Source organism: Pseudoliparis swirei, chromosome 5 (genome assembly GCF_029220125.1).
Source record: "Pseudoliparis swirei isolate HS2019 ecotype Mariana Trench chromosome 5, NWPU_hadal_v1, whole genome shotgun sequence".
In the NCBI taxonomy this organism is placed as follows: domain Eukaryota; kingdom Metazoa; phylum Chordata; class Actinopteri; order Perciformes; family Liparidae; genus Pseudoliparis; species Pseudoliparis swirei.
The window spans coordinates 20940666-20968415 of NC_079392.1; the positions used below are offsets into that span (position 1 = coordinate 20940666).

Genomic DNA, 27750 nt, shown 5'->3' on the forward strand with positions numbered 1-27750 from the left:
TTATTCATAAAGAAAATGTAAGCTAGTGGTCGGATGCTGCCAGAGGAAACACAGGTCGAGGATGTATTGCATCATCAGTGTATTGCTGCTAATGCTTCAACTCTGTCAGAATTTTTTTTTAGCATTGGGTGCCCTTTTTTTTGGTTTGAGCACCTGCCCCCCAAAATGTCTGTGCACGTGCCTGGTGTGGCATATAACAAAATTGCATCGGATCAAGTGAGTGCTCAGTTTTCCTTTAACGCTCTGACCTTACCAGTTTTCCCAACGTTTTCATTCACATTGATGTGAGAGCAATTGGTCTAAACTCATTGAGACTTTTCGGGCAACGGGATTTGGGAACAGGGACCACCACTGCATTGTTGTTGTTGTTGTTGGTTGTTTTTTCTTTTTTTTTCTCGGCCTCCCTCGGCAGATGGAGTTTACTCATTTATCATGGACATGGAGCAAACTGGTAATTTTTTTAATGATAATAAATATATATTTTGAATACGTTGTATGTTCTATGACACCTTTGGCCAGCAGAGGCACGAGCCACTTTGAAGCACGAAAGGAAAACAGAGTACAAGTAGATGTTAAGTTATCTAAAGCAGAGGGAAAGGGCATCATCAAGGAAAATATCAACAGGGTATGGCAACGACAATGGGACCAGGACGAGGGGGAGACACTTGTACTCAATTCAGAGTAAAGTGAGTGGGGTAAAAGTCAGGGGAGGAAATAGGAGGGAAGAAGTCACAATGGCAAGATTGAGGATAGGGCACAGCTATTTATGCAGCACATTATTTGTGATGGGGAAACACCCAACTGGACTCTGTGAGCACTGCCAGGCACCAGAAACTGTACATCATGTTGTCACCACATGCAATAAATACAGGTCAGAAAGGAAGGACAAGTTGGAAGAAATGGAGAGACTAGGGATGAAGGGAAGAGAGCTAGGAAGTATATTGGAGTGGGGGTCTAGTGGTCTGGGAAGAGGGTGCTTCATGCACTTTTTGCGAGCAACAGGACTGATGGGGAAAGTATAGTAGCTGGGAACCGGAAGATGGCAGTAGTGCAATTTATAGGATGCAAGCTGCCGTAAAACACCATAGAAGAAGAAGAAGAAGGCACAAGCCACTGACCGATCTTTCCCATCGGCCAGTGCGACATTCCCCTATAAAAACGGTCCGCACCCTCCGCCAGTCCTCACTCTTCTGCTTCGCACCAGGTAACTAACAGCCACAACTTTAAGGACCAGGCAATGGTCCTACTTTAATGTAGTCAAATTATTTATATTTAGTTTCGACCTCAGGTGAAGACAACGCTTTTTCTTTGTCTATTTGTGTGGCCATGTGCTGTCTGTGTGGCTAAATGTCTCCTTGACGGTAGTACTATCTAGCAGCAGGCCTCTACCACGTGCCTCACTGCACGAGTTGAGATGCTAATTTACAAACGAGCTAATCTCCCTCTTCTCAAATGAGTAACTTCGCTGCATCATTCCCATGACTATATGATGAGATGAATGTTGGTAGGGACATCTTATTGACAGTGATGAATACCAACTTTTCTGACCGCATGGGACTAGGCCTCAAACATTAGCTGCAGCGCTAGTGTGCCGTTAGCTGCTGTGTGTGCATTCTGTGCAGGATTTAAAGCCTTTACAGCTGCACTAAAGTAGTTACTTTGTTTAAAACTTGCAGTATTTAACTAACGTTTGAACCTTTGTTTTACAGGCCTTTCGATAGAATCGCTGCAAAATGGAGGTCGATTTGACTTGGTAAGCAAGCAGAATATCTATCACTAATGGTACATGCGTATTTATGATACTGGGGAGGTTTGCATTTATTCATATGCACGTTCAGTCTCCTTTAAAGTGCTTTTTCCCTATATGATGAGATGAATGTTGGTAGGGACATCTTATTGACTGTGATGAATACCAACTTTTCTGATTTTATGGGACTAGGCCTCAAACAAATCTTCTACATCATAACTTATTATAGTACATGGAGTATTTACAAAATTGGGGTAGGATTAAGTTTAGTCATGCGAGTTCTATATAACTTAACATTCTTTCCTTCAGGTTGAAGACATCGTCTACACGTCATGAAAGTCTTAACGTACGATGCAGGTACGGAATTTGTTGTAATTGCTTCTGATCAACCAACTTAAGTCAGTGATGTTATAAGAGTAGTGGACAGATGTGATTTCTGACAAAATGTAAACTGAGACTTTCAGTTAAGCTTTACTCTGTCTCAATATGACCACTATGGTACTAACAAATGTGTTCATCAACAGGTGTCTTGCAAGCTGAGAGCATCCATGAAAAAACTTGGAGCAAATGAGGTAATGCTCCATTTAACTATAAATGGCAGTTTAGATGGCTTTATGCTTCTCTGAGGTGTCCCTTGATTCACTAGGTCTTAATGAGATGTGCTTTCATTTACTGGCTTAACTTGGCAGCCTCACTTTCTGGTTCTTGAAATTTATATTTTATCATTTCCCACCAGCTGCACTTATTCTCTCATTAAGTGTGCAGAAGTGTACAAATTCCCGCCTCATGTTAAATATGTTTAGTGGCTCAACCTCCCAATAAGCACACCCAGAGAAGCATTAGTCTGCCTTTTTTATTCTATTCCATGTGCTGCTATGATGACACTTATTTGCTACTCTTGACGACATGGATGACGATATTTTCAACCCACCAGTTGACTTATCTGAGGCACAAAACATGTTACCTTCAGGTTTAGGATTATTATTTTGATGCTCATTGTGTCTTTGTTCCTGCAGGTGTGCCTACTTTAATGGTTTGAGCTGAAGATTTCACCAATGATGGGTCATTGGAGCAGGTAATTATAAGATTTCTTTTTTTATTCTGCATTCTTTTACTAAACTGTCAATGATGACAAAAAATGGGAATCTCTCTGAAACGAGTGAAGGACAACTTTTTACTGATGCAGTGCAGAATCAGAACTGTCATTGTAATAAAATGGGAGCTTGTACTAATGTCTGGTAACTTGCAGGTGGTCCTTCATCTTTGGCTCATGTCTCCATTTACTTGGCATCACTTGATGGTGAGTGAAATGTTTGTCAACAGTTGATGTTTAAAAGCTGGTCTGATACAATGATAGCATAGTTCAGCAGATTAAACAATGACGATTATACGCGCTGTCTTTCGCTCCTATCTGATGTGTCGCCCTAAACCACCAGTAAAGCCATTTGATTTCTACATTTTTTTTAAACAAATGTATTTCCTCTCATTTCAGGAATAATATGACTTTCAGTCTAAAAGGCCAAGTGAAGGTGAGTTTAAAGTACAAGGATCCTTAATAAGCACTTTTCAGTGCCATTTTGAAGTGTCAAAATGGCTGCTTTGAAAAAGGCCTATACTGCTTGATACAATGATGATAGCATAGTTCAGCAGATTAAACCATGAAGATTATAAGCCCTGTCTTGCGCTCCTATCTGATGTATCAACTGCATTATCATACCTGTTGAGATTGCAGTGAGACGCGGAGAAAAGTGTGAAGTGGTGCTCATCGCAATAAAACATCTTTGATGGGGCGTGTCGCGGCTCGGCCAATCAGCGTTCAGATGTCTTCAGCGTTTGGTGGTTTAGGTTAGCTTGAATGTTAGCCCGCTAACGCTGCACGGTGTAGCGATGCTAACAAAGTACCCGTACGTTAAACACGATGTGATTTAGCATATTTTTAGTATCGATACTTAATTAAAAGAGCGATCAGAGCGCACGCGCTGCTCCGTGTCGAGCTGTCTGCGCACACTGCGCTGCGCACACTGCGCTGCGCAGCGCTCACAGCGAGAGAAGTGGTGCAGCTTTAGAGACCGACTTCGGCTTAAAGAATAAAAAGATGCCAGAAGTGAAATGTTTCAATCTGTAAAGTTGTGTAACTCTCCAGCTGCTCATCCTGATGAACTGTGTATCATCTGGTCAGAGACTAACGGCCTCATAATGTATAATCAATGCTCTGATTGAACCATGTAGTTTCATTCATATCTGGCTGTATTAATACTAATATTACTGCCATTTGTTAGGTGTTGAACAAGTTTTGGTAAAAAGTGATCCATGCAGATGTTTTATTTATTACTATTATAGATAAATATACCAGTCTCGTATTTATGGTACCATATTGTATTGAATTCTGGTATCGGGTATCATGATATTTATGGCAGGTATGTAATATGTATAGAAGTTATATGAGTATCGTGACAAACGGGTAGAGACGGAACAGATTCAGGGAAAAGTCCATGAGGACTGTTCAGGCAAAAAAAAGGAAGTTGGTTCATGAATGACTTTAACCATATTATATATAATGACAATGTATATTTGTTATTACTATCATTACAGGGCTGAGTCAGAGCGGAGGACCTTTTGTTCTTAAACTGTTTATTATCATTATTTAGATTTGTGGTCAGAACAATAAAATGACTAGTTGTGGTTCTAAAAGCTTTGAGGCTTCAGACAATGTGGATGTGGTGACAACAACAACAAGTCAACTACACCCCCCCCCTCACCTTTTTCACCCCTCATGAGTTTGCAGGTATGATCATAACTAACTATAGTACATGAGTATTTATGAAAATAGGGACGGTTTGAGTTTATTCACATGCAATTTCTATATCTAAAGTGCATTTTTCCTTCAGGTTGAAGACGTCTACTAATGGTGAACGTCTTAACATACTATGCTGGTAAGGATAAAGAAATAATTGCTTCTGATTAACCAAATTAAAGTCTGTATTGCTGGAAGTGTAGTGGAGAAATGTGATTTCTGATCAAATTTGCATTAAGACTTTCAGTTGAGTGTTACTTTGTCTCAATATGACCACTATGGTACTAACTAATGTGTTCATCAACAGGTGTCTTGCAAGCTGAGAGCATCCATGAAGTAACTTGAAGCAAATGAGGTAATGCTCCATTTAACTATAAATGGCAGTTTAGATGGCTTTATGCTTCTCTGAGGTGTCCCTTGATTCTCTAGGTCTTAATGAGATGTTGAGGCATGCATGTTGTGCTTTAACTGACTTCACTTGAAAGCCCTAATATCTGGTTCTTGAAATGTATATTAAAGATGTATAATTTCCCACCACCTGCACTTTTTCTTTAGCATTTTAAGCAAAGTAGATTCTTTGCCGCATGTGAAATGTGTTCAGTGGCTCAACCTCCAAATGGGCACACCAGAGAAGCATTAGTCTGCCTTTTTTATTCTATTCCATGTGCTGCTATGATGACACTTATTTGCTACTCTTGACGACATGGATGACGATATTTTCAACCCACCAGTTGACTTATCTGAGGCACAAAACATGTTACCTTCAGGTTTAGGATTATTATTTTGATGCTCATTGTGTCTTTGTTCCTGCAGGTGTGCCTACTTTAATGGTTTGAGCTGAAGATTTCACCAATGATGGGTCATTGGAGCAGGTAATTATAAGATTTCTTTTTTTATTCTGCATTCTTTTACTAAACTGTCAATGATGACAAAAAATGGGAATCTCTCTGAAACGAGTGAAGGACAACTTTTTACTGATGCAGTGCAGAATCAGAACTGTCATTGTAATAAAATGGGAGCTTGTACTAATGTCTGGTAACTTGCAGGTGGTCCTTCATCTTTGGCTCATGTCTCCATTTACTTGGCATCACTTGATGGTGAGTGAAATGTTTGTCAACAGTTGATGTTTAAAAGCTGGTCTGATACAATGATGATAGCATAGTTCAGCAGATTAAACAATGACGATTATACGCGCTGTCTTTCGCTCCTATATCTGATGTGTCGCCCTAAACCACCAGTAAAGCCATTTGATTTCTACATTTTTTTTAAACATATGTATTTCCTCATTTCAGGAATAATATGACTTTCAGTCTAAAAGACCAAGTGAAGGTGAGTTTAAAGTACAAGGATCCTTAATAAGCACTTTTCAGTGCCATTTTGAAGTGTCAAAATGGCTGCTTTGAAAAAGGCCTATACTGCCTGATACAATGATGATAGCATAGTTCAGCAGATTAAACCATGAAGATTATAAGCGTTGTCTTTCGCTCCTATCTGATGTATCAACTGCATTATACATTTAGCCCCCGCTGTTGAATACATAAGATAATAACAAATCTCTTCTCATCTCATCCAGACGCGTAAAACATTCCTGCTGGAACATTCCATCCCTGTGTTGGTAAGTATCCTCTCGAATGTTCTGCAGATAATGTCTTTCAGATGTGATGACTCACGATCAGGTTTCTGATTTCTTTGAGGAAATTTATAATTTCTGATCTGAATTGTTCCTAGAAACAGAATTCTGCTTTTATGACCTTAATTTACACAAAGATGTCCTTCCCAGGTGAAAACTAGATTGTGAAAATCAAGAGGACAAGATGTCACACAGGCACGGTGAGTCTGAGAAAGCAACTTTAAAAGCACTTTTAGATACAGGTGGCCAGTGCGCTTGGTAGAAAGTTGCGTGGCAATTCTCTTTTAATAATGTTGCCAAATTTGAATTGCCATCAATTGCTGAACTCTGCCCCATCTGAGTCTGGAGGTGCTGCACATGTACATTGTGGTTTTAGTTAAACCATCATTTTGATCTCTTAACTGACCTGTGATGAGAAAGTTAACGCTGACGCTACTCTATGGAGTCTGTTATTAGCTCTATCTGAGACGGTCTGTGTCTGAATATTCATAATTTTGTCTGGTGTGCATATTTGTCTTACGGTTCTGTCTCTCCAGGTTGTGATCGTTGACTTTGGAGGACAGTTTGCATGAACACGGTCAGCTGAGGTGAGAATACAAATCATTCAACATGAAACTCTTGTGACTTGGGTTCAGTGATGTCTTAACAAATGTCTGACCTGAAATTTAATGTGGATTATATCTGTTACTGAGTAACCCAGTGATTTACACGTAATCAACCAGTCATTGACTTTAAATAAGGTTTGTTCCTTCTTCTCCAGGAAACTGCTGGATCTGTCAGACTGACTATGGTAAGCATTTAAAGTCCTTAACATAAACTCGGACTCTTATCTGATATGAACTCGCCACTCTACCTGTGATGATAAGATTCTGCCAAATGATATCTCATGATTATACCCCTACCGTTCCATTTTCTTCTGAGGCCTGTGGTCTGTAAACATCTGTCTTGTGGTGTGGTTGTCACCACATATTTTAATGAAAAAATATGTTTCGCTCCTTCCAGAAGCCATGAAGTCCTTGCTGAGGCCCAGTGGATATCAAGAACATGTCTATGTTGGGCTAACATTGTGGAAATAAAATATCAAAAGAAAAGCTTCTTCTGTGTTCTCATTTTGAAAAATTAGCATGCAATACAAAAAAATTGTTTGATAAATGTCAGTGGAAGTTGGATTGTCAATTACTCAAGGGTGCAATAAAGGGTTCCCTCTGACAAGTGGCTCTGGCACTTGTGGCAACATATAGGGAGGCGGCAAGTGGAGATATTGCACAACTCTTATTTAAAATAAATCGATCCCAACATTTGGGCACAGACAGTTTTCAGTGTCTGTTGGTGCTTGGCAGATGCCAAGTGAGAATTTTCAGAATTGTGACTGACTCATTATTTAGAACCATTACATTATTTATATCCTGTATTTATTATACTTTCTGTTGCACCTCTGGTTGGCTGCCCAACTGCATTTCGTAGCTCTGTACTTGTACATGTGTAATGACAAAGTTGAATCTAATCTTAAATTGGCACAACTATCAAAGACTGCATATTTTTCCCTTTGGTTTTAAAACTGAGTAAATAACCTTATTGGCGGAAGTATTTAAAGTACATTTATAAAAGTAACTTGGTTGCTCAACGTAAGCTCCAGATATGAACATTTGGGTATTGACATAAATACTCATCTACTATGGCTGCGGTCAAATGGTCCGAACAGCTAACTATCACTATTTTCTTGTACCTCTGGAAAATGTCGGGCGGATGGATAATTAATGGAGTTGGACAACTGGAGAGTTTAGAGAATCCGTCTTTCACTGAGCTACATAGTTATGACTCGTCCGCGGGCGCTTATTAGTGACGTCGGTCTGCAGCGGTGAAACTGCGATGTTCAGGAGGTGGACGACAGACAAGCGCATCTTAGATACTTCGTCTGCATGAAGAAGACATAAACAAACCAGTTCAAAGTATGACTTTAAATAACGAGGTTGCAATAGAAAAAGAAAGAAGGAATATAACAGGCAAACCAAGGGACTGTCACAGAGAGAACAAAACTGCCTCTACTAAATGAGCTTTGTAAGGAAGCACTGGCGCTCTTTCCTTTGCATTTAGAGAATTCAACCAGCACTTTTCATGGCGGCCACTTAAATACTTCGCGGTCACTCAGTTAGGAACCGTCCTCACCTAAAAAGACGATTCAACCACAGCCGACGATCATAAAACTGATTTACGGCAGCTGTCGTAAAAATGATGGGTGGTCCCAGAACCTGCCTCCGCCCACTCAGCTTCTTAAGGGATGTTGAACCAGAGCTGCTTTCCAGACACACGTTGCTGCTGCGGTGCCATGGAGGGGATCCCGGCTTTGCTGACATATGTTGAATTGGTGAGACTTTGATTTCCAATATTAATTATGTTTAAGCGTCGTTTGAGAAGAAAACAAAATGATGGGGTGATACTTTAAGTAAAAGCCATGTTCTGTCTGTGTGGCTAAATGTCTCCTTGACGGTAGGACTATCTCTAGCAGCAGGCCTCTACCACGTGCCTCACTGCACGAGTTGAGATGCTAATTTACAAACGAGCTAATCTCCCTCTTCTCAAATGAGTAACTTCGCTGCATCATTCCCATGACTATATGATGAGATGAATGTTGGTAGGGACATCTTATTGACAGTGATGAATACCAACTTTTCTGACTGCATGGGACTAGGCCTCAAACATTAGCTGCAGCGCTAGTGTGCCGTTAGCTGCTGCGTGTGCATTCTGCATACAGCTGCACTAAAGAGAAGTTGCTTGGTTTAAAACTTACAGTATTTAACTAACGTTTAAAAAAATATGTTTTACAGGCCTTTCGATAGAATCGCTGCAAAATGGAGGTCGATTTGAGTTGGTAAGCAAGCAGAATACTTTTCATCATAACTAACCATAGTACATGAGTATTTATGAAAATAGGGACGGTTTGAGTTTATTCACATGCAATTTCTATATCTAAAGTGCATTTTTCCTTCAGGTTGAAGACGTCTACTAATGGTGAACGTCTTAACATACTATGCTGGTAAGGATAAAGAAATAATTGCTTCTGATTAACCAAATTAAAGTCTGTATTGCTGGAACAGTAGTGGAGAAATGTGATTTCTGATCAAATTTGCATTAAGACTTTCAGTTGAGCGTTACGTTGTCTCAATATGACCACTATGGTACTAACCAATGTGTTCATCAACAGGTGTCTTGCAAGCTGAGAGCATCCATGAAGTAACTTGAAGCAAATGAGGTAATGCTCCATTTAACTATAAATGGCAGTTTAGATGGCTTTATGCTTCTCTGAGGTGTCCCTTGATTCACTAGGTCTTAATGAGATGTGGAGGCATGCATGTTGTGCTTTAACTGACTTAACTTGAAAGCCCTAATATCTGGTTCTTGAAATGTATATTAAAGATGTATAATTTCCCACCACCTGCACTTTTCTTTAGCATTTTAAGCAAAGTAGATTCTTTGCCGCATGTGAAATGTGTTCAGTGGCTCAACCTCCAAATGGGCACACCAGAGAAGCATTAGTCTGCCTTTTTTATTCTATTCCATGTGCTGCTATGATGACACTTATTTGCTACTCTTGACGACATGGATGACGATATTTTCAACCCACCAGTTGACTTATCTGAGGCACAAAACATGTTACCTTCAGGTTTAGGATTATTATTTTGATGCTCATTGTGTCTTTGTTCCTGCAGGTGTGCCTACTTTAATGGTTTGAGCTGAAGATTTCACCAATGATGGGTCATTGGAGCAGGTAATTATAAGATTTCTTTTTATTCTGCATTCTTTTACTAAACTGTCAATGATGACAAAAAATGGGAATCTCTCTGAAACGAGTGAAGGACAACTTTTTACTGATGCAGTGCAGAATCAGAACTGTCATTGTAATAAAATGGGAGCTTGTACTAATGTCTGGTAACTTGCAGGTGGTCCTTCATCTTTGGCTCATGTCTCCATTTACTTGGCATCACTTGATGGTGAGTGAAATGTTTGTCAACAGTTGATGTTTAAAAGCTGGTCTGATACAATGATAGCATAGTTCAGCAGATTAAACAATGACGATTATACGCTGTCTTTCGCTCCTATCTGATGTGTCGCCCTAAACCACCAGTAAAGCCATTTGATTTCTACATTTTTTTTAAACAAATGTATTTCCTCTCATTTCAGGAATAATATGACTTTCAGTCTAAAAGACCAAGTGAAGGTGAGTTTAAAGTACAAGGATCCTTAATAAGCACTTTTCAGTGCCATTTTGAAGTGTCAAAATGGCTGCTTTGAAAAAGGCCTATACTGCCTGATACAATGATGATAGCATAGTTCAGCAGATTAAACCATGAAGATTATAAGCGCTGTCTTTCGCTCCTATCTGATGTATCAACTGCATTATACATTTAGCCCCCGCTGTTGAATACATAAGATAATAACAAATCTCTTCTCATCTCATCCAGACGCGTAAAACATTCCTGCTGGAACATTCCATCCCTGTGTTGGTAAGTATCCTCTCGGATGTTCTGCAGATAATGTCTTTCAGATGTGATGACTCAAAATCAGGTCTCTGATTTCTTTGAGGAAATTTATAATTTCTGATCTGAATTGTTCCTAGAAACAGAATTCTGCTTTTATGACCTTAATTTACACAAAGATGTCCTTCCCAGGTGAAAACTAGATTGTGAAAATCAAGAGGACAAGATGTCACACAGGCACGGTGAGTCTGAGAAAGCAACTTTAAAAGCACTTTTAGATACAGGTGGCCAGTGCGCTTGGTAGAAAGTTGCGTGGCAATTCTCTTTTAATAATGTTGCCAAATTTGAATTGCCATCAATTGCTGAACTCTGCCCCATCTGAGTCTGGAGGTGCTGCACATGTACATTGTGGTTTTAGTTAAACCATCATTTTGATCTCTTAACTGACCTGTGATGAGAAAGTTAACGCTGACGCTACTCTATGGAGTCTGTTATTAGCTCTATCTGAGACGGTCTGTGTCTGAATATTCATAATTTTGTCTGGTGTGCATATTTGTCTTACACGGTTCTGTCTCTCCAGGTTGTGATCGTTGACTTTGGAGGACAGTTTGCATGAACACGGTCAGCTGAGGTGAGAATACAAATCATTCAACATGAAACTCTTGTGACTTGGGTTCAGTGATGTCTTAACAAATGTCTGACCTGAAATTTAATGTGGATTATATCTGTTACTGAGTAACCCAGTGATTTACACCGTAATCAACCAGTCATTGACTTTAAATAAGGTTTGTTCCTTCTTCTCCAGGAAACTGCTGGATCTGTCAGACTGACTATGGTAAGCATTTAAAGTCCTTAACATAAACTCGGACTCTTATCTGATATGAACTCGCCACTCTACCTGTGATGATAAGATTCTGCCAAATGATATCTCATGATTATACCCCTACCGTTCCATTTTCTTCTGAGGCCTGTGGTCTGTAAACATCTGTCTTGTGGTGTGGTTGTCACCACATATTTTAATGAAAAAATATGTTTCGCTCCTTCCAGAAGCCATGAAGTCCTTGCTGAGGCCCAGTGGATATCAAGAACATGTCTATGTTGGGCTAACATTGTGGAAATAAAATATCAAAAGAAAAGCTTCTTCTGTGTTCTCATTTTGAAAAATTAGCATGCAATACAAAAAAATTGTTTGATAAATGTCAGTGGAAGTTGGATTGTCAATTACTCAAGGGTGCAATAAAGGGTTCCCTCTGACAAGTGGCTCTGGCACTTGTGGCAACATATAGGGAGGCGGCAAGTGGAGATATTGTACAACTTTTATTTAAAATAAATCGATCCCAACATTTGGGCACAGACAGTTTTCAGTGTCTGTTGGTACTTGGCAGATGCCACGGAAAAGTTAACAAATGACAAGTGAGAATTTTCAGAATTGTGACTGACTCATTATTTAGAACCGTTACATTATTTATATCCTGTATTTATTATGATACTTTCTGTTGCACCTCTGGTTGGATGCCCAACTGCATTTCGTTGCTCTACTTGTACATGTGTAATGACAAAGTTGAATCTAATCTTAAATTGGCACAACTATTAAAGACTGCATATTTTTCCCTTTGGTTTTAAAACTGAGTAAATAACCTTATTGGCGGAAGTATTTAAAGTACATTTATAAAAGTAACTTGGTTGCTCAACATAAGCATACAGTTGTAAGCTCCAGATATGAACATTTGGGTATTGACATAAATACTCATCTCCTGTGACTGAACTATGGCTGCGGTCAAATGGTCCGAACAGCTAACTGTCACTATTTTCTTGTACCTCTGGAAAATGTCGGGCGGATGGATAATTAATGGAGTTGGACAACTGGAGAGTTTAGAGAATCCGTCTTTCACTGAGCTACATAGTTATGACTCGTCCGCGGGCGCATATTAGTGACGTCGGTCTGCAGCGGTGAAACTGCGATGTTCAGGAGGTGGACGACAGACAAGCGCATCTTAGATACTTCGTCTGCATGAAGAAGACATAAACAAACCAGTTCAAAGTATGACTTTAAATAACGAGGTTGCAATAGAAAAAGAAAGAAGGAATATAACAGGCAAACCAAGGGACTGTCACAGAGAGAACAAAACTGCCTCTACTAAATGAGCTTCGTAAGGAAGCACTGGCGCTCTTTCCTTTGCATTTAGAGAATTCAACCAGCACTTTTCATGGCGGCCACTTAAATACTTCGCGGTCACTCAGTTAGGAACCGTCCTCACCTAAAAAAGACGATCATAAAACTGATTTACGGCAGCTGTCGTAAAAATGATGGGTGGTCCCAGAAAACCTGCCTCCGCCCACTCAGCTTCTTAAGGGGTGTTGAACCAGAGCTGCTCTCCAGACACACGCGTTGCTGCTGCGGTGCCATGGAGGGGATCCCGGCTTTGCTGACATATGTTGAATTGGTGAGACTTTGATTTCCAATACTAATTCGGTTTAATTATGTTTAAGCGTCGTTTGAGAAGAAAACAAAATGATGGGATGATACTTTAAGTAAAAGCCATGTTCTGTCTGTGTGGCTAAATGTCTCCTTGACGGTAGGACTATCTCTAGCAGCAGGCCTCTACCACGTGCCTCACTGCACGAGTTGCTATGCTAAATTGCAAATGAGCTGATCTCCCTCTTCTCAAATGAGTAACTTCGCTGCATCATTCCCATGACTATATGATGAGATGAATGTTGGTAGGGACATCTTATTGACAGTGATGAATACCAACTTTTCTGACTGCATGGGACTAGGCCTCAAACATGAGCTGCAGCGCTAGTGTGCCGTTAGCTGCTGCGTGTGCATTCTGCATACAGCTGCACTAAAGAGAAGTTGCTTGGTTTAAAACTTACAGTATTTAACTAACGTTTAAAAAAATATGTTTTACAGGCCTTTCGATAGAATCGCTGCACAATGGAGGTCGATTTGAGTTGGTAAGCAAGCAGAATACTTTTCATCATAACTAACCATAGTACATGAGTATTTATGAAAATAGGGACGGTTTGAGTTTATTCACATGCAATTTCTATATCTAAAGTGCATTTTTCCTTCAGGTTGAAGACGTCTACTAATGGTGAACGTCTTAACATACTATGCTGGTAAGGATAAAGAAATAATTGCTGCTGATTAACCAAATTAAAGTCTGTATTGCTGGAAGTGTAGTGGAGAAATGTGATTTCTGATCAAATTTGCATTAAGACTTTCAGTTGAGCGTTACTTTGTCTCAATATGACCACTATGGTACTAACCAATGTGTTCATCAACAGGTGTCTTGCAAGCTGAGAGCATCCATGAAGTAACTTGAAGCAAATGAGGTAATGCTCCATTTAACTATAAATGGCAGTTTAGATGGCTTTATGCTTCTCTGAGGTGTCCCTTGATTCACTAGGTCTTAATGAGATGTGGAGGCATGCATGTTGTGCTTTAACTGACTTAACTTGAAAGCCCTAATATCTGGTTCTTGAAATGTATATTAAAGATGTATAATTTCCCACCACCTGCACTTTTTCTTTAGCATTTTAAGCAAAGTAGATTCTTTGCCGCATGTGAAATGTGTTCAGTGGCTCAACCTCCAAATGGGCACACCAGAGAAGCATTAGTCTGCCTTTTTTATTCTATTCCATGTGCTGCTATGATGACACTTATTTGCTACTCTTGACGACATGGATGACGATATTTTCAACCCACCAGTTGACTTATCTGAGGCACAAAACATGTTACCTTCAGGTTTAGGATTATTATTTTGATGCTCATTGTGTCTTTGTTCCTGCAGGTGTGCCTACTTTAATGGTTTGAGCTGAAGATTTCACCAATGATGGGTCATTGGAGCAGGTAATTATAAGATTTCTTTTTTTATTCTGCATTCTTTTACTAAACTGTCAATGATGACAAAAAATGGGAATCTCTCTGAAACGAGTGAAGGACAACTTTTTACTGATGCAGTGCAGAATCAGAACTGTCATTGTAATAAAATGGGAGCTTGTACTAATGTCTGGTAACTTGCAGGTGGTCCTCCATCTTTGGCTCATGTCTCCATTTACTTGGCATCACTTGATGGTGAGTGAAATGTTTGTCAACAGTTGATGTTTAAAAGATGGTCTGATACAATGATGATAGCATAGTTCAGCAGATTAAACCATGACGATTATACGCGCTGTCTTTCGCTCCTATCTGATGTGTCGCCCTAAACCACCAGTAAAGCCATTTGATTTCTCCATTTTTTTTAAACAAACGTATTTCCTCTCATTTCAGGAATAATATGACTTTCAGTCTAAAAGGCCAAGTGAAGGTGAGTTTAAAGTACAAGGATCCTTAATAAGCACGTTTCAGTGCCATTTTGAAGTGTCAAAATGGCTGCTTTGAAAAAGGCCTATACTGCCTGATACAATGATGATAGCATAGTTCAGCAGATTAAACCATGAAGATTATAAGCGCTGTCTTTCGCTCCTATCTGATGTATCAACTGCATTATACATTTAGCCCCCGCTGTTGAATACATAAGATAATAACAAATCTCTTCTCATCTCATCCAGACGTGTAAAACATTCCTGCTGGAAAATTCCATCCCTGTGTTGGTAAGTATCCTCTCGAATGTTCTGCAGATAATGTCTTTCAGATGTGATGACTCAAATCAGGTTTCTGATCTCTATGAGGAAATTTATAATTTCTGGTCTGAATTTGTTCCTAGAAAAAGAATCCTGCTTTTTATGACCTTAATTTACACAAAGCTGTCCTTCCCAGGTGAAAACTAGATTATGAAAATCAAGAGGACAAGATGTCACACAGGCACGGTGAGTTTGAGAAAGCAACTTTAAAAGCACTTTTAGATACAGGTGGCCAGTGCGCTTGGTAGAAAGTTGCGTGGCAATTCTCTTTTAATAATGTTGCCAAATTTGAATTGCCATCAATTGCTGAACTCTGCCCCATCTGAGTCTGGAGGTGCTGCACATGTACATTGTGGTTTTAGTTAAACCATCATTTTGATCTCTCAACTGACCTGTGATGAGAAAGTTAATGCTGACGCTACTCCATGGAGTCTGTTATTAGCTCTATCTGAGACGGTGTGTCTGAATATTCATAATTTTGTCTGGTGTGCATATTTGTCTTACACGGTTCTGTCTCTCCAGGTTGTGATCGTTGACTTTGGAGGACAGTTTGCATGAACACGGTCAGCTGAGGTGAGAATACAAATCATTCGACATGAAACTCTTGTGACTTGGGTTCAGTGATGTCTTAACAAATGTCTGACCTGAAATTTAATGTGGATTATTTCTGTTACTGAGTAACCCAGTGATTTACACCGGAATCAACCAGTCATTGACTTTTAATAAGGTTTGTTCCTTCTCCAGGAAACTGCTGGATCTGTCAGACTGACTATGGTAAGCATTTAAAGTCCTTCACATAAACTCGGACTCTTATCTGATATGAACTCGCCACTCTACCTGTGATGATAAGATTCTGCCAAATGATATCTCATGATTATACCCCTACCGTTCCATTTTCTTCTGAGGCCTGTGGTCTGTAAACATCTGTCTTGTGGTGGTTGTCACTACATATTTTAATGAAAAATGTTTCTCTCCTTCCAGAAGCCATGAAGTCCTTGCTGAGGCCCAGTGGATATCAAGAACATGTCTATGTTGGGCTAACATTGTGGAAATAAAATATCAAAAGAAAAGCTGCTTCTGTGTTCTCATTTTGAAAATTTAGCATGCAATACAAAAATTGTTTGATAAATGTCAGTGGAAGTTGGATTGTCAATTACTCAAAGGTGCAATAAAGGGTTCCCTCTGACAAGTGGCTCTGGCACTTGTGGCAACATATACGGAGGCGGCAAGTGGAGATATTGCACAACTTTTATTTAAAATAAATCAATCTCAACATTTGGGCACAGACAGTTTTCAGTGTCTGTTGGTGCTTGGCAGATGCCACGGAAAAGTTAACAAATGACAAGTGAGAATTTTCAGAATTGTGGCTGACTCATTATTTAGAACCGTTACATTATTTATATCCTGTATTTATTATGATACTTTCTGTTGCACCTCTGGTTGGATGCCCAACTGCATTTCGTTGCTCTACTTGTACATGTGTAATGACAAAGTTGAATCTAATCTTAAATTGGCACAACTATTAAAGACTGCATATTTTTCCCTTTGGTTTTAAAACTGAGTAAATAACCTTGTTGGCGAAAGTATTTAAAGTACATTTATAACAGTAACTTGGTTGCTCAACATAGGCATACAGTTGTAAGCTCCAGATATGAACATAAATACTCATCTCCTATGACTGAACTATGGCTGCGGTCAAATGGTCCGAACGGCTAACTCTCACTATTTTCTTGTACCTCTGGAAAATGTCGGGCGGATGGATAATTAATGGAGTAGGACAACTGGAGAGTTTAGAGAATCCGTCTTTCACTGAGCTACATAGTTATGACTCGTCCGCGGGCGCATATTAGTGACGTCGGTCTGCAGCGGTGAAACTGCGATGTTCAGGAGGTGGACGACAGACAAGCGCATCTTAGATACTTCGTCTGCATGAAGAAGACATAAACAAACCAGTTCAAAGTATGACTTTAAATAACGAGGTTGCAATAGAAAAATGAAGCAGGAATATAACAGGCAAACCAAGGGACTGTCACAGAGAGAACAAAACTGCCTCTACTAAATGAGCTTAGTAAGGAAGCACTGGCGCTCTTTCCTTTGCATTTAGAGAATTCAACCAGCACTTTTCATGGCGGCCACTTAAATACTTCGCGGTCATTCAGTTCGGAACCGTCCTCACCTAAAAAAGACGATCATAAAACTGATTTACGGCAGCTGTCGTAAAAATGATGGGTGGTCCCAGAAAACCTGCCTCCGCCCACTCAGCTTCTTAAGGGATGTTGAACCAGAGCTGCTCTCCAGACACACGCGTTGCTGCTGCGGTGCCATGGAGGGGATCCCGGCTTTGCTGACATATGTTGAATTGGTGAGACTTTGATTTCCAATACTAATTCGGTTTAATTATGTTTAAGCGTCGTTTGAGAAGAAAACAAAATGATGGGGTGATACTTTAAGTAAAAGCCATGTTCTGTCTGTGTGACTAAATGTCTCCTTGACGGTAGTACTATCTCTAGCAGCAGGCCTCTACCACGTGCCTCACTGCACGAGTTGCTATGCTAAATTGCAAATGAGCTGATCTCCCTCTTCTCAAATGAGTAACTTCGCTGCATCATTCCCATGACTATATGGTGAGATGAATGTTGGTAGGGACATCTTATTGACAGTGATGAATACCAACTTTTCTGACTGCATGGGACTAGGCCTCAAACATGAGCTGCAGCGCTAGTGTGCCGTTAGCTGCTGCGTGTGCATTCTGCATACAGCTGCACTAAAGAGAAGTTGCTTGGTTTAAAACTTACAGTATTTAACTAACGTTTAAAAAAATATGTTTTACAGGCCTTTCGATAGAATCGCTGCAAAATGGAGGTCGATTTGAGTTGGTAAGCAAGCAGAATACTTTTCATCATAACTAACTATAGTACATGAGTATTTATGAAAATAGGGACGGTTTGAGTTTATTCACATGCAATTTCTATATCTAAAGTGCATTTTTCCTTCAGGTTGAAGACGTCTACTAATGGTGAACGTCTTAACATACTATGCTGGTAAGGATAAAGAAATAATTGCTTCTGATTAACCAAATTAAAGTCTGTATTGCTGGAAGAGTAGTGGAGAAATGTGTTTTCTGATCATATTTGCACTAAGACTTTCAGTTGAGTGTTACTTTGTCTCAATATGACCACTATGGTACTAACCAATGTGTTCATCAACAGGTGTCTTGCAAGCTGAGAGCATCCATGAAGTAACTTGAAGCAAATGGGGTAATGCTCCATTTCACTATAAATGGCAGTTTAGATGGCTTTATGCTTCTCTGAGGTGTCCCTTGATTCACTAGGTCTTAATGAGATGTGGAAGCATGCATGTTGTGCTTTAACTGACTTAACTTGAAAGCCCTAATATCTGGTTCTTGAAATGTATATTAAAGATGTATAATTTCCCACCACCTGCACTTTTTCTTTAGCATTTTAAGCAAAGTAGATTCTTTGCCGCATGTGAAATGTGTTCAGTGGCTCAACCTCCAAATGGGCACACCAGAGAAGCATTAGTCTGCCTTTTTTGTTCTATTCCATGTGCTGCTATGATGACACTTATTTGCTACTCTTGACGACATGGATGACGATATTTTCAACCCACCAGTTGACTTATCTGAGGCACAAAACATGTTACCTTCAGGTTTAGGATTATTATTTTGATGCTCATTGTGTCTTTGTTCCTGCAGGTGTGCCTACTTTAATGGTTTGAGCTGAAGATTTCACCAATGATGGGTCATTGGCGCAGGTAATTATAAGATTTCTTTTTTTATTCTGCATTCTTTTACTAAACTGTTAATGATGACAAAAAATGGGAATCTCTCTGAAACGAGTGAAGGACAACTTTTTACTGATGCAGTGCAGAATCAGAACTGTCATTGTAATAAAATGGGAGCTTGTACTAATGTCTGGTAACTTGCAGGTGGTCCTCCATCTTTGGCTCATGTCTCCATTTACTTGGCATCACTTGATGGTGAGTGAAATGTTTGTCAACAGTTGATGTTTAAAAGCTGGTCTGATACAATGATAGCATAGTTCAGCAGATTAAACCATGACGATTATACGCGCTGTCTTTCGCTCCTATCTGATGTGTAAGCCTAAGCCACCAGTAAAGCCATTTGATTTCTACATTTGTCTAAAAAAAATTATTTCCTCTATTTTCAGGAAGAATGACTGAGTCTAAAAGGCCAAGTGAAGGTGAGTTTAAAGTCCACGGATACTTAATACGCACTTTTTTCACAGGGCCATTCTGATATCTAATGTCAGAGTAAACACGGATGTTGGTGTTGAAGAAAGAAAACAATTGGTCAAAGCCAGCAATTGGAACACCAGCTCCATCTAAATTGAACTACGCCATGATTTGGGTTCACTCTGAAATGAAGTGTCAAAATGGCTGCTTTGAAAAAGGCCTATCCTGCCTGATACAATGATAGCATAGTTCAGCAGATTAAACCATGAAGATTATAAGCGCTGTCTTTCGCTCCTATCTGATGTATCAACTGCATTATACGTTTAGCCCCCGCTGTTGAATACATATGATAATAACAAATCTCTTCTCATCTCATCCAGACGTGTAAAACATTCCTGCTGGAAAATTCCATCCCTGTGTTGGTAAGTATCCTCTCGAATGTTCTGCAGATAATGTCTTTCAGATGTGATGACTCACAATCAGGTTTCTGATCTCTATGAGGAAATTCATAATTTCTGATCTGAATTTGTTCCTAGAAAAATAATTCTGCTTTTTATGACCTTAATTTACACAACTGTCCATTGCAGGTGAAAGCCAGATTGAGAAAATCAAGAGGACAAGATGTCACACAAGCACGGTGAGTCTGAGAAAGCAACTTTAGTCCCAGATGACTAGTGCAGTTAACACTGGCACTACTCCATGGAGTCTGTTATATTAGCCGAGGTGGCCGGTGTCTAAATATTCATAATTATGTCTAGTGTGCATGTTTTTCTTACACGGTTCTGTCTCTGCAGGTTGTGATCGTTGACTTTGGAGGACAGTTTAAATGAACAAGGTCAGTTGAGGTAAGAATACAAATTCAGTGATGTCTTAACAAATGTCTGACCTGAAATTTAATGTGGATTATTTCTGTGACTGAGTAATCCTCGATGTTAACCTTAATTAACTAGTCATTGATTTTTAATAAGGTTTGTTCGTGCCATTCTCCAGGAAACGGCTGGATCTGTCAAATTGAGCATAGACTAGGGCTCCTATTGGTCAGAGGTAGTTTCTGATATATATTCTATGGATGCCTTAAACTCACCACTCTACCTGTGATGACAAGATTCTGCCAAATGATATCTCATGATTATACCCCTACCGTTCCATTTTCTTCTGAGGAGTGTGGTCTGTAAACATGTCTCGTGGTTTATTCACTACTTTATTTGAAGTAAAAATATGTTTCTCCTTCCAGAAGCCATGAAGTCCTTGCTGAGGCCCAGTGGATATCAAGAACATGTATATTTTGATATAAAATGTGTGGAAATAAATGGTCAAAAGAAATACTGCTTGTGTTCTGATTTTTAAAGTGTAATCTGCATTAAAAGGGAGCCAATTTAGTCCCGTAAATAAACCGGTAAGGAAGTGACGTTTTGCTGTAAAGGAAATTATTCTGTTCAGTCTTTGCACGTCTACTTGTGAGTTTCCATAAACTGTCTATTATCTCAGACTGTTACCTTTACGGGAATTCCAGAGCACTAAACATACAACGGCGATATTTTTTTTGTTCTGCCCATGTGTTTCCAAGGAGGCTGTCTATCTGAGAGCCTGTATCATAAATCTGACATGCAGTTCGACTGATATGCTCAGGAGGCAGAAAGTAGGGCTTTCCCGGAAGCCGGACGGAGCCAGGTGTACGCATGCGCTGTACAAAGCTGGGGGAAAGCCGCCCCTCCTTCGCTGCCATGGGGGAAGAGGGATACTTTCTCATCTCTGCGTGCCGCCAATAAACGGCCGCGTTGGAATAAACCGGAGGGTACGGCAGAGCGGTGCTCAGTCTAGTTTCGGCCGCCTCGGACCACCCTCTTCACCGATGTTTGTGCGGTGGTTGCTTGTGTTCCTGGCTCTGTCCGCAGAGGCCGAGTTCTTCCAGTTCGACAGCATTTCCAATATGTCTACTTACTGTTTTAATTACATTTATTGCAATGTATGGGAGGGGGACTGTCAGCCCAACCAAGACGATGCTACACATCAAGGTAAAGGACGTCATTTAATATAGCGAATCCGTTTTATCTCGAGCTATTCTGTAGCCTATTGTCAAAATGACTACAAATGGAAAGCTATCCGCTGCGCGCGCTTCATTACGGTTGCTGCATGTCCTCCTATCGATGTGACTGAGTCGTTGTCTTGATGTGAACAGTTCCTACCAGGGACCTTTGGGCAAGTCTTTCTCAGGAATACAGCAGCGTGCTGCATCAGTGGTACTGTAGCCTGGGCCAGTGCTGTGACTCAGGAGACTGCAGGATAACCAACAACATCACAGGTATGGCGCTGCAGCTCGTGTGGCTCAGTCCTGTGAGCTGCAGTCAGCATTAGTGTAAATCACATTTAGTCTCATGACTAGTTTTTATTTTGGTGTCAGTAGCTCAATATGAACCATATCAGATTAAAGTATTGGACTTTCTACCCTTTTAACTCTGTTGGTCTGTTTTATTATAGAGATTTACAGCAGGTTTGTTTTTTAAATGTGCAATGCAGCTAAACGTTTTTCTAAAAAGAGCAGTCATACAAGTTGCTTTAATATTCTTACTTTGGACTGCAACTTCACATGGACTTAAAATATAGGTTGTATAAGGTTAGGAGATGTTCATCTTTCAATGGCAATAAACATTCACATAAAATTATATTTTGAGGTAAATAAGATCCATGCCAATACAGTAAATTGCATTTTGAAATGGTTAGACTGTCGAGATTAGGATTTCTGACTCAGATTGTATTATGTTTGAGTGCCATTTTAATTCTGAGAAAACAAAATGATGGAAGAAGATATTTAAACAGAGGAGGTTTGAGATTGTAGAACTTCCTAAATAAAATTAAATAGCACTGTAACTGCCAGGGTTAATTCTCTATTATGCTCCTGCCTTTTTTAAACACTCCCTTTCACACATGCAGGTCTGGCCAAGGACCTTCAGATGAAGCTCCACGGGCAGCACCTGGCTCAGTCTGTGGTTCTGAAAGCCATCCAGGGTTTTATCAACAACCCGGAGTCCAACAAGCCGCTGACCTTGTCCTTGCATGGCTGGTCCGGCACCGGCAAGAACTTTGTGGCCCGGATCATCGCCGATAACCTGTACCGTGACGGGGTGAAGAGCGAGTGTGTCCGTCTGTTCATCGCCCCGTTCCACTTTCCACATGCCAGACTGGTGGACACATACAAGGTAAGACCCACTTGGCACCGAGTTCCAGAAACACACTGGCAGCGCCTCTTGCTTACTCAGATGTTTAGTCTGTGTGTTGTAATTCAGCATATCAATGATAACGATAACGATTTGGGCAGATGCTTCAAATCAAACATTGGTCCCACAAGTAACCAGGTCATAAGTGCCGACGTGGTCCCACCTACACTTACACAATCACTGCATTAGATTTCTAAATAATGTTGACACAGTGTTATTAAACAAATGGATCCAGAGCTAACGGGGTATAGTACGCAGGATAACCTTTAAACCGTGATCATATCAAAGTCCGCAGAATCTGCAAATGTGGACATTTCTGCGATATGACTTGACAAGGCCTCTCTTATGAAGTAGATTTAGACTGTTAATAAAATAAATATATCATAAAACATTTCAATCACATTCTGTGCCTTGGAAAGTGTGTCTTTATTAAACATAAATACACAGTATATTAAAGAGAAAAAATAGATCGATCCGCTCATTATGGCAGTTTTAGAGTTTGAATACTTTGCAACGTTTATATTATGTGAATGTAAGTCTACTATAGCAGATATACATTCCTTTAAAGGGTCTCTTTACTCTATTCAAAGCATTGATATAGCAACCCAAAAATATTTGGATATACTGGAGTAATATCTACCTGAGCATAGACGGAAGTCGCTGTCCCTCGTGTGTTGTAATCTGACATGACCCGGCCGGCTGCGCGTGCTTTTAGTGCGCTAGCTGCTACTTCATGGCCGCTACTCGGCACTGCTCGCATACGGGTTCCTAACCGACGGTGCGCGTAGCACCCGCCCTCAAGTCAACACTGTTAGCTCTGTGAACACTGTTGCTTGCGCTGTTAGCACCGTTAGCTCCCAGCTGCTAATTCAGTCATCGTCATATTAGACGCGATATGTCTGGAGTCGTTCTGAATTTTGTAACATCTCATATATGTGATAATATATATAAAGTCTGAAACTGATATTTCACCAAAAGGTTTTTTACTTTCCCTTAAACGGGAAGTCGTGTTCAACTCAAATCCGTGACAGTCGTTGTGTTTTGGGCTTCCTCTCCGTTTCCAGGGCCAGTTGAGAGAGGCGATCCGGGACATGGTGTTGCGCTGCCCTCAGACTCTCTTCATCTTTGACGAGGCTGACAAGCTTCACCCCGGCCTCATTGATGCCATCAAACCCTACATGGATCACTATGACAACGTGGATGGAGTCAGCTACCGCAGAGCCATCTTCCTCTTCCTCAGGTTGGTTTATGTCAGGCCCGTCCTGTCTGTTAAAGCTGGGTCAGAAACTCAGAATATATCTCTGACCCTGGTTTTCTGGCAGCTCAACTGAAATGAAGGATGTAACTTCTCTCGTCCCCATTAGCCCTCTTTATGGATTTTTCATGTTTTCAATTGCTCATGTCGGATTTCTGCCGGCAGATAATCTACTCAGTCTAATATAGAGACGCACATTTCAACACAAGATGTAGGAGATGCCTGGAATCACGAAAACACTTTGGTAACATAGACAATATCACAAGTTAAATGATTTTGGACATTCTTTTGTATTCCTATCTCATTTTCTTTAAGCTTACAAAAGGTTTCAGGAAAAAACACATCCGAAAACAGTTCTGAATTTTATCTTACATTTCTGCTAATAAATCCGACACACTGCCCCTTTAATTATGGCGTTAATGTATTTAAAGACAGCATGCAAACGGTGTCATTATTTGACAACCCTCATCTGTTGTAGTGTGAAAAAAATCAAATCCCCAGAGATTTTCTTTCATGTTTTCTAAATGCCTGTTGTCTCTCCAGTAATATTGGTGGAGCGATGATCAATGATGTAGCGCTGGACTTCTGGCACTCCGGTCAAAATCGAGAGGACATTGGTATGGAAGACCTGGAGCATCGTCTACGAGCTGAAACTATGGCGTCCCATGGTATGCTCTCAGCCGGTTTCCAGATGTTCAGCTCTTCTCAGCTTCGGTTTAATTGTTAACTTTAGCTCTCTGCCAATTCACCTTGGGCAGGAAGTGAAACATTTTCTTTATTACTGTGTAAACTGCAAAACCTTTCCCATTTGTGGTTTGGGTGGGTGAGTTAAAATGAACCAACTGACCCAGGATAATGAGTTAAAAGCAGGCGTAGCAGGCGTAAAGCTGCAGCCAAGAGTATTGCTTGTTACACATTAAAGCAAGTCTTTTCTAGGTTAATAGAAAACATTGAGTGGCGCTTAAATTGTGTTTGTGGTTTTCTAAGCATGGTTTTCTTTCCCAGGTGGGTTCGCTCAGAGTGAGCTGATGTCTGGCCACTTGATCGACTTCTTTGTGCCATTCCTGCCTCTGGAGTACCGCCATGTCAAGCTCTGTGCACGGGACGCCTTCGCAGCACGAGGCCTGGAGACGGATGAAGCTACGCTGGATGAGGTGGCGAAGGCGATGCTCTATGTCCCCAAAGAGGAGAGACTGTTCTCAGCCCAGGGATGCAAGTCCATCCCCCAGCGGATCAACTTCTTTCTACCTTAGAAGGAGAGAGACAGACAGAGAGACCTGGCGGACGTGTGAGATTGCTTGACCAGCCCATCGACGTACAGAGTCACAGCGGAGACGTGTCCTCTCTGCTCTCGGCGCTCTCCCCCGAAAGATACAAGACGTGTCTGTCCAGGTCCCTCAGAGAAGGCCAGACAGCAGGACGAGTGTAAAAGGGGACAGCAGCTCGACTCATCCTGAAGACATGAGTAGTGCCGGACGGTCATCATGTGACGTTTGATCATCACAGTATCAAGACGGAGAATTAGACAGTGGTAATGGTTTGGTGTTGTTTGTCATGGAGAGTTACTGAAACACTTTTTGTCTCGCTATTTATGTCTGTTCACCAAAAGAAAATCTTAGTTTCACTGTTTTTACAAGTTTACATCATCTGTTGGTTTTTGCCTGGAAGACATAGTGCTAAAATTAGTACTGATTATTTATTGTCATAGTTCGACATATTACTGTCCCAGATTTTTTTTTTTTGGGAGTTGTTTATCTACAAATGTTTGTGGAACATGATATAAGTGAATATTAAATGGCACTGTAGTGTGGATGTGTAACAGCTATCGTAAATGGTACTGTGATGCAAATGTTACCTGAGATTGTTATTGAAATTTGGTGAAAGTTCTTTTCTTTTTGTAAGAGTCAGTTAACATTGTTTTACATATCTTGGTATTGTCGTCATCACATAATCTGCTGCGTTTAATTTTTGGGCATTGTTAACAAATATATTTTATTCACTGACTTGCTTTAATGTGTTCACTCATGCTTTCACATACTCTCACAGGTTTGAGGTTGTCCACTTTAGTGCTTTCAGTGCCAAAGTAAAGGGTCACGTCAGAAGAAGAACATGAAAAGAAATGTCAGAAATGGTTTTATGAAAATAAACATCTACAGTGAACAAACAAGTTTTTTTTAATGCATTAATTTAAGGTGATTACATTTTAATGATATGTTTCTTAAAGGTGCCTACTCTGGGTCTGTGTACGTTTTGATAGTTTGTTTTTATAGTTTAGTCATATACATATTCATTTTTCTGTTTGAAACCAAGAACGAAAAAAACTGAAAGGCACTTCCGCTTTTCGTTTATAACGAGCCGGCTTTGTTTTTTTTGCAAATCCTTTAGTTTTTTCTTTTGAAGACGGACGCAAAGCAAGGCAGGTGACCCGGAAGTACGAGTCTGTCAAAATTAAAGCCAAGGAAATAGAAGGATTGTAGGCGAGTAATATTGTTTCATTTTGTTTACCCTTTCTTAGCTTAGAGCAGTATCTCACATGTACTTTTATCTGATTACTTTGGAGAGAACCTCAAAATTATCTTATCTGGGACATGAACATCACCCTGTACAACGTTTCAAGAATATTTAAGCTCAGTACAAAATGTACAATCTTGCAACACACATTTCACTTAACAATATACGCTTTACAAATGGTTGTAAATGTGGCTCGACCTCTGCAATTATATAAGGTTATATAACCTTAATAAGTTCCTTTCATACCTGTTATTCTTTTTCTATGAGTAGAAGTGTGTCCACAGCACATGCTGATGATACGGTTGGAATTTTATTGACATTCATCTGTAACTTTTCCAGCTCAAATTAAGTATTGTAGTACCTGCAGATAATTCTGTCTTTTATCCATGCACACCCACATCTTCGAAATGTGAGAGTAGGTGTGCTCTCCATGTTTTAGTCTTATACAATAACTACACACGTGATATAGTCAACTCCGACCAGTGTTGACACACAACACAGTGCTATATGATGTTTTAGATCAAAGTGCCTACATTATGATGATGTGATTTTGTCAGAGGGGTGAAGACACTGACAACAGAGAGAACAGAATGGGTGGATGTTGAATGAGTATGACATCACAGTGATGATGGTACAGTGATGAATAATAATGAAGGTAAAAATGGGAAGCACAGGAAAGAATGAACCAATTGTCTCTATTTTTTAATTGTCATTATTGATTGCTTGTGATCAACACATGCTCACTTTTCCATGTAGGAAAGTTTGGTTCTAAAATGAGACAAATATAAAAAGTACAAAATACATGATGTATATATCTAGGTTGTACATTAACCATGAACATTAAATATCAGAGAAAATAAACAGCATTAAATACGTCTGTATCAATAATCTGGATCGAAGACCGAGGTAAATATAACTAAATGTATGGTTTAAAACGCCTATACTGTCATCTACTGGTAAAAAGGGGAACCACTTTTACGCTGCGTCTCCTCATACAGGCTCTGCTTTGCGGTCCCTGAAGAAATAACACAATAAGATAGAAAAATAAATATGAGTGCTAACAGCAACAACTCTTCACACACAAATTACTTTAATTAAATATATTAAACAATGCAACAAACTTGATTCGTGTTGTTTACACGGATACATGAATTTTAAACTGCTTGTAGTCAATTACGGTTGATAACATTTATTTATTTAAATTGATGAATGTATTTTCTTATAATGTTTCTTTGGTATGTGTTTGCATTATAGACTGTAAATACAATACTTCTATTGC

At 39.9% G+C, this 27750-nt stretch overlaps 1 protein-coding gene, 2 long non-coding RNA genes and 28 other non-coding genes across 44 annotated transcripts; all 31 read left to right on the forward strand.

The window, feature by feature from the left end:
- The first annotated feature begins 1166 nt into the window (after positions 1–1166).
- LOC130194318 (uncharacterized) lies at positions 1167–7266 on the forward strand. 5 transcript variants are annotated; one of them, XR_008831814.1, is made up of 17 exons: positions 1167–1204; positions 1710–1753; positions 2057–2104; positions 2272–2319; positions 2764–2822; positions 2997–3047; positions 3240–4532; positions 4636–4680; positions 4849–4896; positions 5355–5413; positions 5588–5638; positions 5834–5870; positions 6115–6156; positions 6322–6371; positions 6708–6758; positions 6932–6961; positions 7174–7266. It is a non-coding gene; the product is annotated as an uncharacterized LOC130194318 (long non-coding RNA). The 5 variants fall into 5 exon arrangements; XR_008831813.1 differs by having other exon boundaries at positions 3240–3276; positions 4340–4680; XR_008831815.1 differs by having other exon boundaries at positions 3240–3276.
- LOC130194569 (small nucleolar RNA SNORD74) lies at positions 1476–1556 on the forward strand. The gene has a single exon (XR_008831897.1). It is a non-coding gene; the product is annotated as a small nucleolar RNA SNORD74 (small nucleolar RNA).
- LOC130194570 (small nucleolar RNA SNORD74) lies at positions 1854–1934 on the forward strand. Its single transcript, XR_008831898.1, has one exon. It is a non-coding gene; the product is annotated as a small nucleolar RNA SNORD74 (small nucleolar RNA).
- On the forward strand, positions 2145–2206 carry LOC130194591 (small nucleolar RNA SNORD75). Its single transcript, XR_008831916.1, has one exon. It is a non-coding gene; the product is annotated as a small nucleolar RNA SNORD75 (small nucleolar RNA).
- Positions 2865–2935, forward strand: LOC130194554 (small nucleolar RNA SNORD79). Its single transcript, XR_008831882.1, has one exon. It is a non-coding gene; the product is annotated as a small nucleolar RNA SNORD79 (small nucleolar RNA).
- On the forward strand, positions 3090–3170 carry LOC130194579 (small nucleolar RNA snR60/Z15/Z230/Z193/J17). The gene has a single exon (XR_008831906.1). It is a non-coding gene; the product is annotated as a small nucleolar RNA snR60/Z15/Z230/Z193/J17 (small nucleolar RNA).
- On the forward strand, positions 3367–3450 carry LOC130194576 (small nucleolar RNA snR60/Z15/Z230/Z193/J17). Its single transcript, XR_008831903.1, has one exon. It is a non-coding gene; the product is annotated as a small nucleolar RNA snR60/Z15/Z230/Z193/J17 (small nucleolar RNA).
- Positions 5456–5526, forward strand: LOC130194555 (small nucleolar RNA SNORD79). Its single transcript, XR_008831883.1, has one exon. It is a non-coding gene; the product is annotated as a small nucleolar RNA SNORD79 (small nucleolar RNA).
- Positions 5681–5766, forward strand: LOC130194582 (small nucleolar RNA snR60/Z15/Z230/Z193/J17). Its single transcript, XR_008831909.1, has one exon. It is a non-coding gene; the product is annotated as a small nucleolar RNA snR60/Z15/Z230/Z193/J17 (small nucleolar RNA).
- Positions 5961–6044, forward strand: LOC130194572 (small nucleolar RNA snR60/Z15/Z230/Z193/J17). Its single transcript, XR_008831900.1, has one exon. It is a non-coding gene; the product is annotated as a small nucleolar RNA snR60/Z15/Z230/Z193/J17 (small nucleolar RNA).
- LOC130194586 (small nucleolar RNA SNORD78) lies at positions 6801–6866 on the forward strand. Its single transcript, XR_008831913.1, has one exon. It is a non-coding gene; the product is annotated as a small nucleolar RNA SNORD78 (small nucleolar RNA).
- LOC130194563 (small nucleolar RNA SNORD47) lies at positions 7022–7095 on the forward strand. Its single transcript, XR_008831891.1, has one exon. It is a non-coding gene; the product is annotated as a small nucleolar RNA SNORD47 (small nucleolar RNA).
- A 1215-nt stretch (positions 7267–8481) lies between the features above and the next one.
- Positions 8482–11786, forward strand: LOC130193719 (uncharacterized). Of its 2 annotated transcripts, XR_008831696.1 has the most exons (12): positions 8482–8536; positions 8997–9040; positions 9161–9205; positions 9374–9421; positions 9879–9937; positions 10110–10160; positions 10351–10387; positions 10632–10673; positions 10839–10888; positions 11227–11277; positions 11452–11481; positions 11694–11786. It is a non-coding gene; the product is annotated as an uncharacterized LOC130193719 (long non-coding RNA). The 2 variants fall into 2 exon arrangements; XR_008831695.1 differs by lacking the exons at positions 8482–8536; positions 8997–9040 and having other exon boundaries at positions 9075–9205.
- On the forward strand, positions 8775–8855 carry LOC130194566 (small nucleolar RNA SNORD74). Its single transcript, XR_008831894.1, has one exon. It is a non-coding gene; the product is annotated as a small nucleolar RNA SNORD74 (small nucleolar RNA).
- On the forward strand, positions 9978–10048 carry LOC130194556 (small nucleolar RNA SNORD79). The gene has a single exon (XR_008831884.1). It is a non-coding gene; the product is annotated as a small nucleolar RNA SNORD79 (small nucleolar RNA).
- On the forward strand, positions 10203–10281 carry LOC130194581 (small nucleolar RNA snR60/Z15/Z230/Z193/J17). The gene has a single exon (XR_008831908.1). It is a non-coding gene; the product is annotated as a small nucleolar RNA snR60/Z15/Z230/Z193/J17 (small nucleolar RNA).
- On the forward strand, positions 10478–10561 carry LOC130194574 (small nucleolar RNA snR60/Z15/Z230/Z193/J17). The gene has a single exon (XR_008831901.1). It is a non-coding gene; the product is annotated as a small nucleolar RNA snR60/Z15/Z230/Z193/J17 (small nucleolar RNA).
- On the forward strand, positions 11320–11385 carry LOC130194587 (small nucleolar RNA SNORD78). The gene has a single exon (XR_008831914.1). It is a non-coding gene; the product is annotated as a small nucleolar RNA SNORD78 (small nucleolar RNA).
- Positions 11542–11615, forward strand: LOC130194564 (small nucleolar RNA SNORD47). The gene has a single exon (XR_008831892.1). It is a non-coding gene; the product is annotated as a small nucleolar RNA SNORD47 (small nucleolar RNA).
- A 667-nt stretch (positions 11787–12453) lies between the features above and the next one.
- On the forward strand, positions 12454–26127 carry tor3a (torsin family 3, member A). Of its 9 annotated transcripts, XM_056414390.1 has the most exons (20): positions 12454–13090; positions 13561–13604; positions 13725–13769; positions 13938–13985; positions 14444–14502; positions 14677–14727; positions 14923–14959; positions 18272–18316; positions 18485–18532; positions 18991–19049; positions 19224–19274; positions 19466–19498; positions 19871–19912; positions 20078–20127; positions 20285–21505; positions 21670–21792; positions 22422–22687; positions 23770–23945; positions 24504–24628; positions 24966–26127. In XM_056414390.1, exons 15-20 carry the CDS (start codon positions 21112–21114, stop codon positions 25211–25213), a joined length of 1332 nt encoding a protein of 443 aa, XP_056270365.1. In that variant the 5' UTR covers positions 12454–13090; positions 13561–13604; positions 13725–13769; positions 13938–13985; positions 14444–14502; positions 14677–14727; positions 14923–14959; positions 18272–18316; positions 18485–18532; positions 18991–19049; positions 19224–19274; positions 19466–19498; positions 19871–19912; positions 20078–20127; positions 20285–21111; the 3' UTR covers positions 25214–26127. The 9 variants fall into 9 exon arrangements, 8 of the variants coding, with proteins under 8 accessions (XP_056270365.1, XP_056270362.1, XP_056270363.1 ...); XM_056414387.1 differs by lacking the exons at positions 12454–13090; positions 13561–13604 and having other exon boundaries at positions 13618–13769; positions 20285–20335; positions 20459–21505; XM_056414388.1 differs by lacking the exons at positions 12454–13090; positions 13561–13604 and having other exon boundaries at positions 13618–13769; positions 20285–20325; positions 20459–21505.
- LOC130194567 (small nucleolar RNA SNORD74) lies at positions 13339–13419 on the forward strand. The gene has a single exon (XR_008831895.1). It is a non-coding gene; the product is annotated as a small nucleolar RNA SNORD74 (small nucleolar RNA).
- On the forward strand, positions 14545–14615 carry LOC130194558 (small nucleolar RNA SNORD79). The gene has a single exon (XR_008831886.1). It is a non-coding gene; the product is annotated as a small nucleolar RNA SNORD79 (small nucleolar RNA).
- LOC130194577 (small nucleolar RNA snR60/Z15/Z230/Z193/J17) lies at positions 14770–14853 on the forward strand. The gene has a single exon (XR_008831904.1). It is a non-coding gene; the product is annotated as a small nucleolar RNA snR60/Z15/Z230/Z193/J17 (small nucleolar RNA).
- Positions 15050–15133, forward strand: LOC130194575 (small nucleolar RNA snR60/Z15/Z230/Z193/J17). The gene has a single exon (XR_008831902.1). It is a non-coding gene; the product is annotated as a small nucleolar RNA snR60/Z15/Z230/Z193/J17 (small nucleolar RNA).
- On the forward strand, positions 15891–15956 carry LOC130194588 (small nucleolar RNA SNORD78). The gene has a single exon (XR_008831915.1). It is a non-coding gene; the product is annotated as a small nucleolar RNA SNORD78 (small nucleolar RNA).
- On the forward strand, positions 16110–16183 carry LOC130194565 (small nucleolar RNA SNORD47). Its single transcript, XR_008831893.1, has one exon. It is a non-coding gene; the product is annotated as a small nucleolar RNA SNORD47 (small nucleolar RNA).
- Positions 17886–17966, forward strand: LOC130194571 (small nucleolar RNA SNORD74). Its single transcript, XR_008831899.1, has one exon. It is a non-coding gene; the product is annotated as a small nucleolar RNA SNORD74 (small nucleolar RNA).
- On the forward strand, positions 19092–19162 carry LOC130194553 (small nucleolar RNA SNORD79). The gene has a single exon (XR_008831881.1). It is a non-coding gene; the product is annotated as a small nucleolar RNA SNORD79 (small nucleolar RNA).
- LOC130194583 (small nucleolar RNA snR60/Z15/Z230/Z193/J17) lies at positions 19317–19397 on the forward strand. Its single transcript, XR_008831910.1, has one exon. It is a non-coding gene; the product is annotated as a small nucleolar RNA snR60/Z15/Z230/Z193/J17 (small nucleolar RNA).
- Positions 19720–19800, forward strand: LOC130194578 (small nucleolar RNA snR60/Z15/Z230/Z193/J17). The gene has a single exon (XR_008831905.1). It is a non-coding gene; the product is annotated as a small nucleolar RNA snR60/Z15/Z230/Z193/J17 (small nucleolar RNA).
- Positions 20580–20653, forward strand: LOC130194562 (small nucleolar RNA SNORD47). The gene has a single exon (XR_008831890.1). It is a non-coding gene; the product is annotated as a small nucleolar RNA SNORD47 (small nucleolar RNA).
- Positions 26128–27750: the final 1623 nt, after the last annotated feature.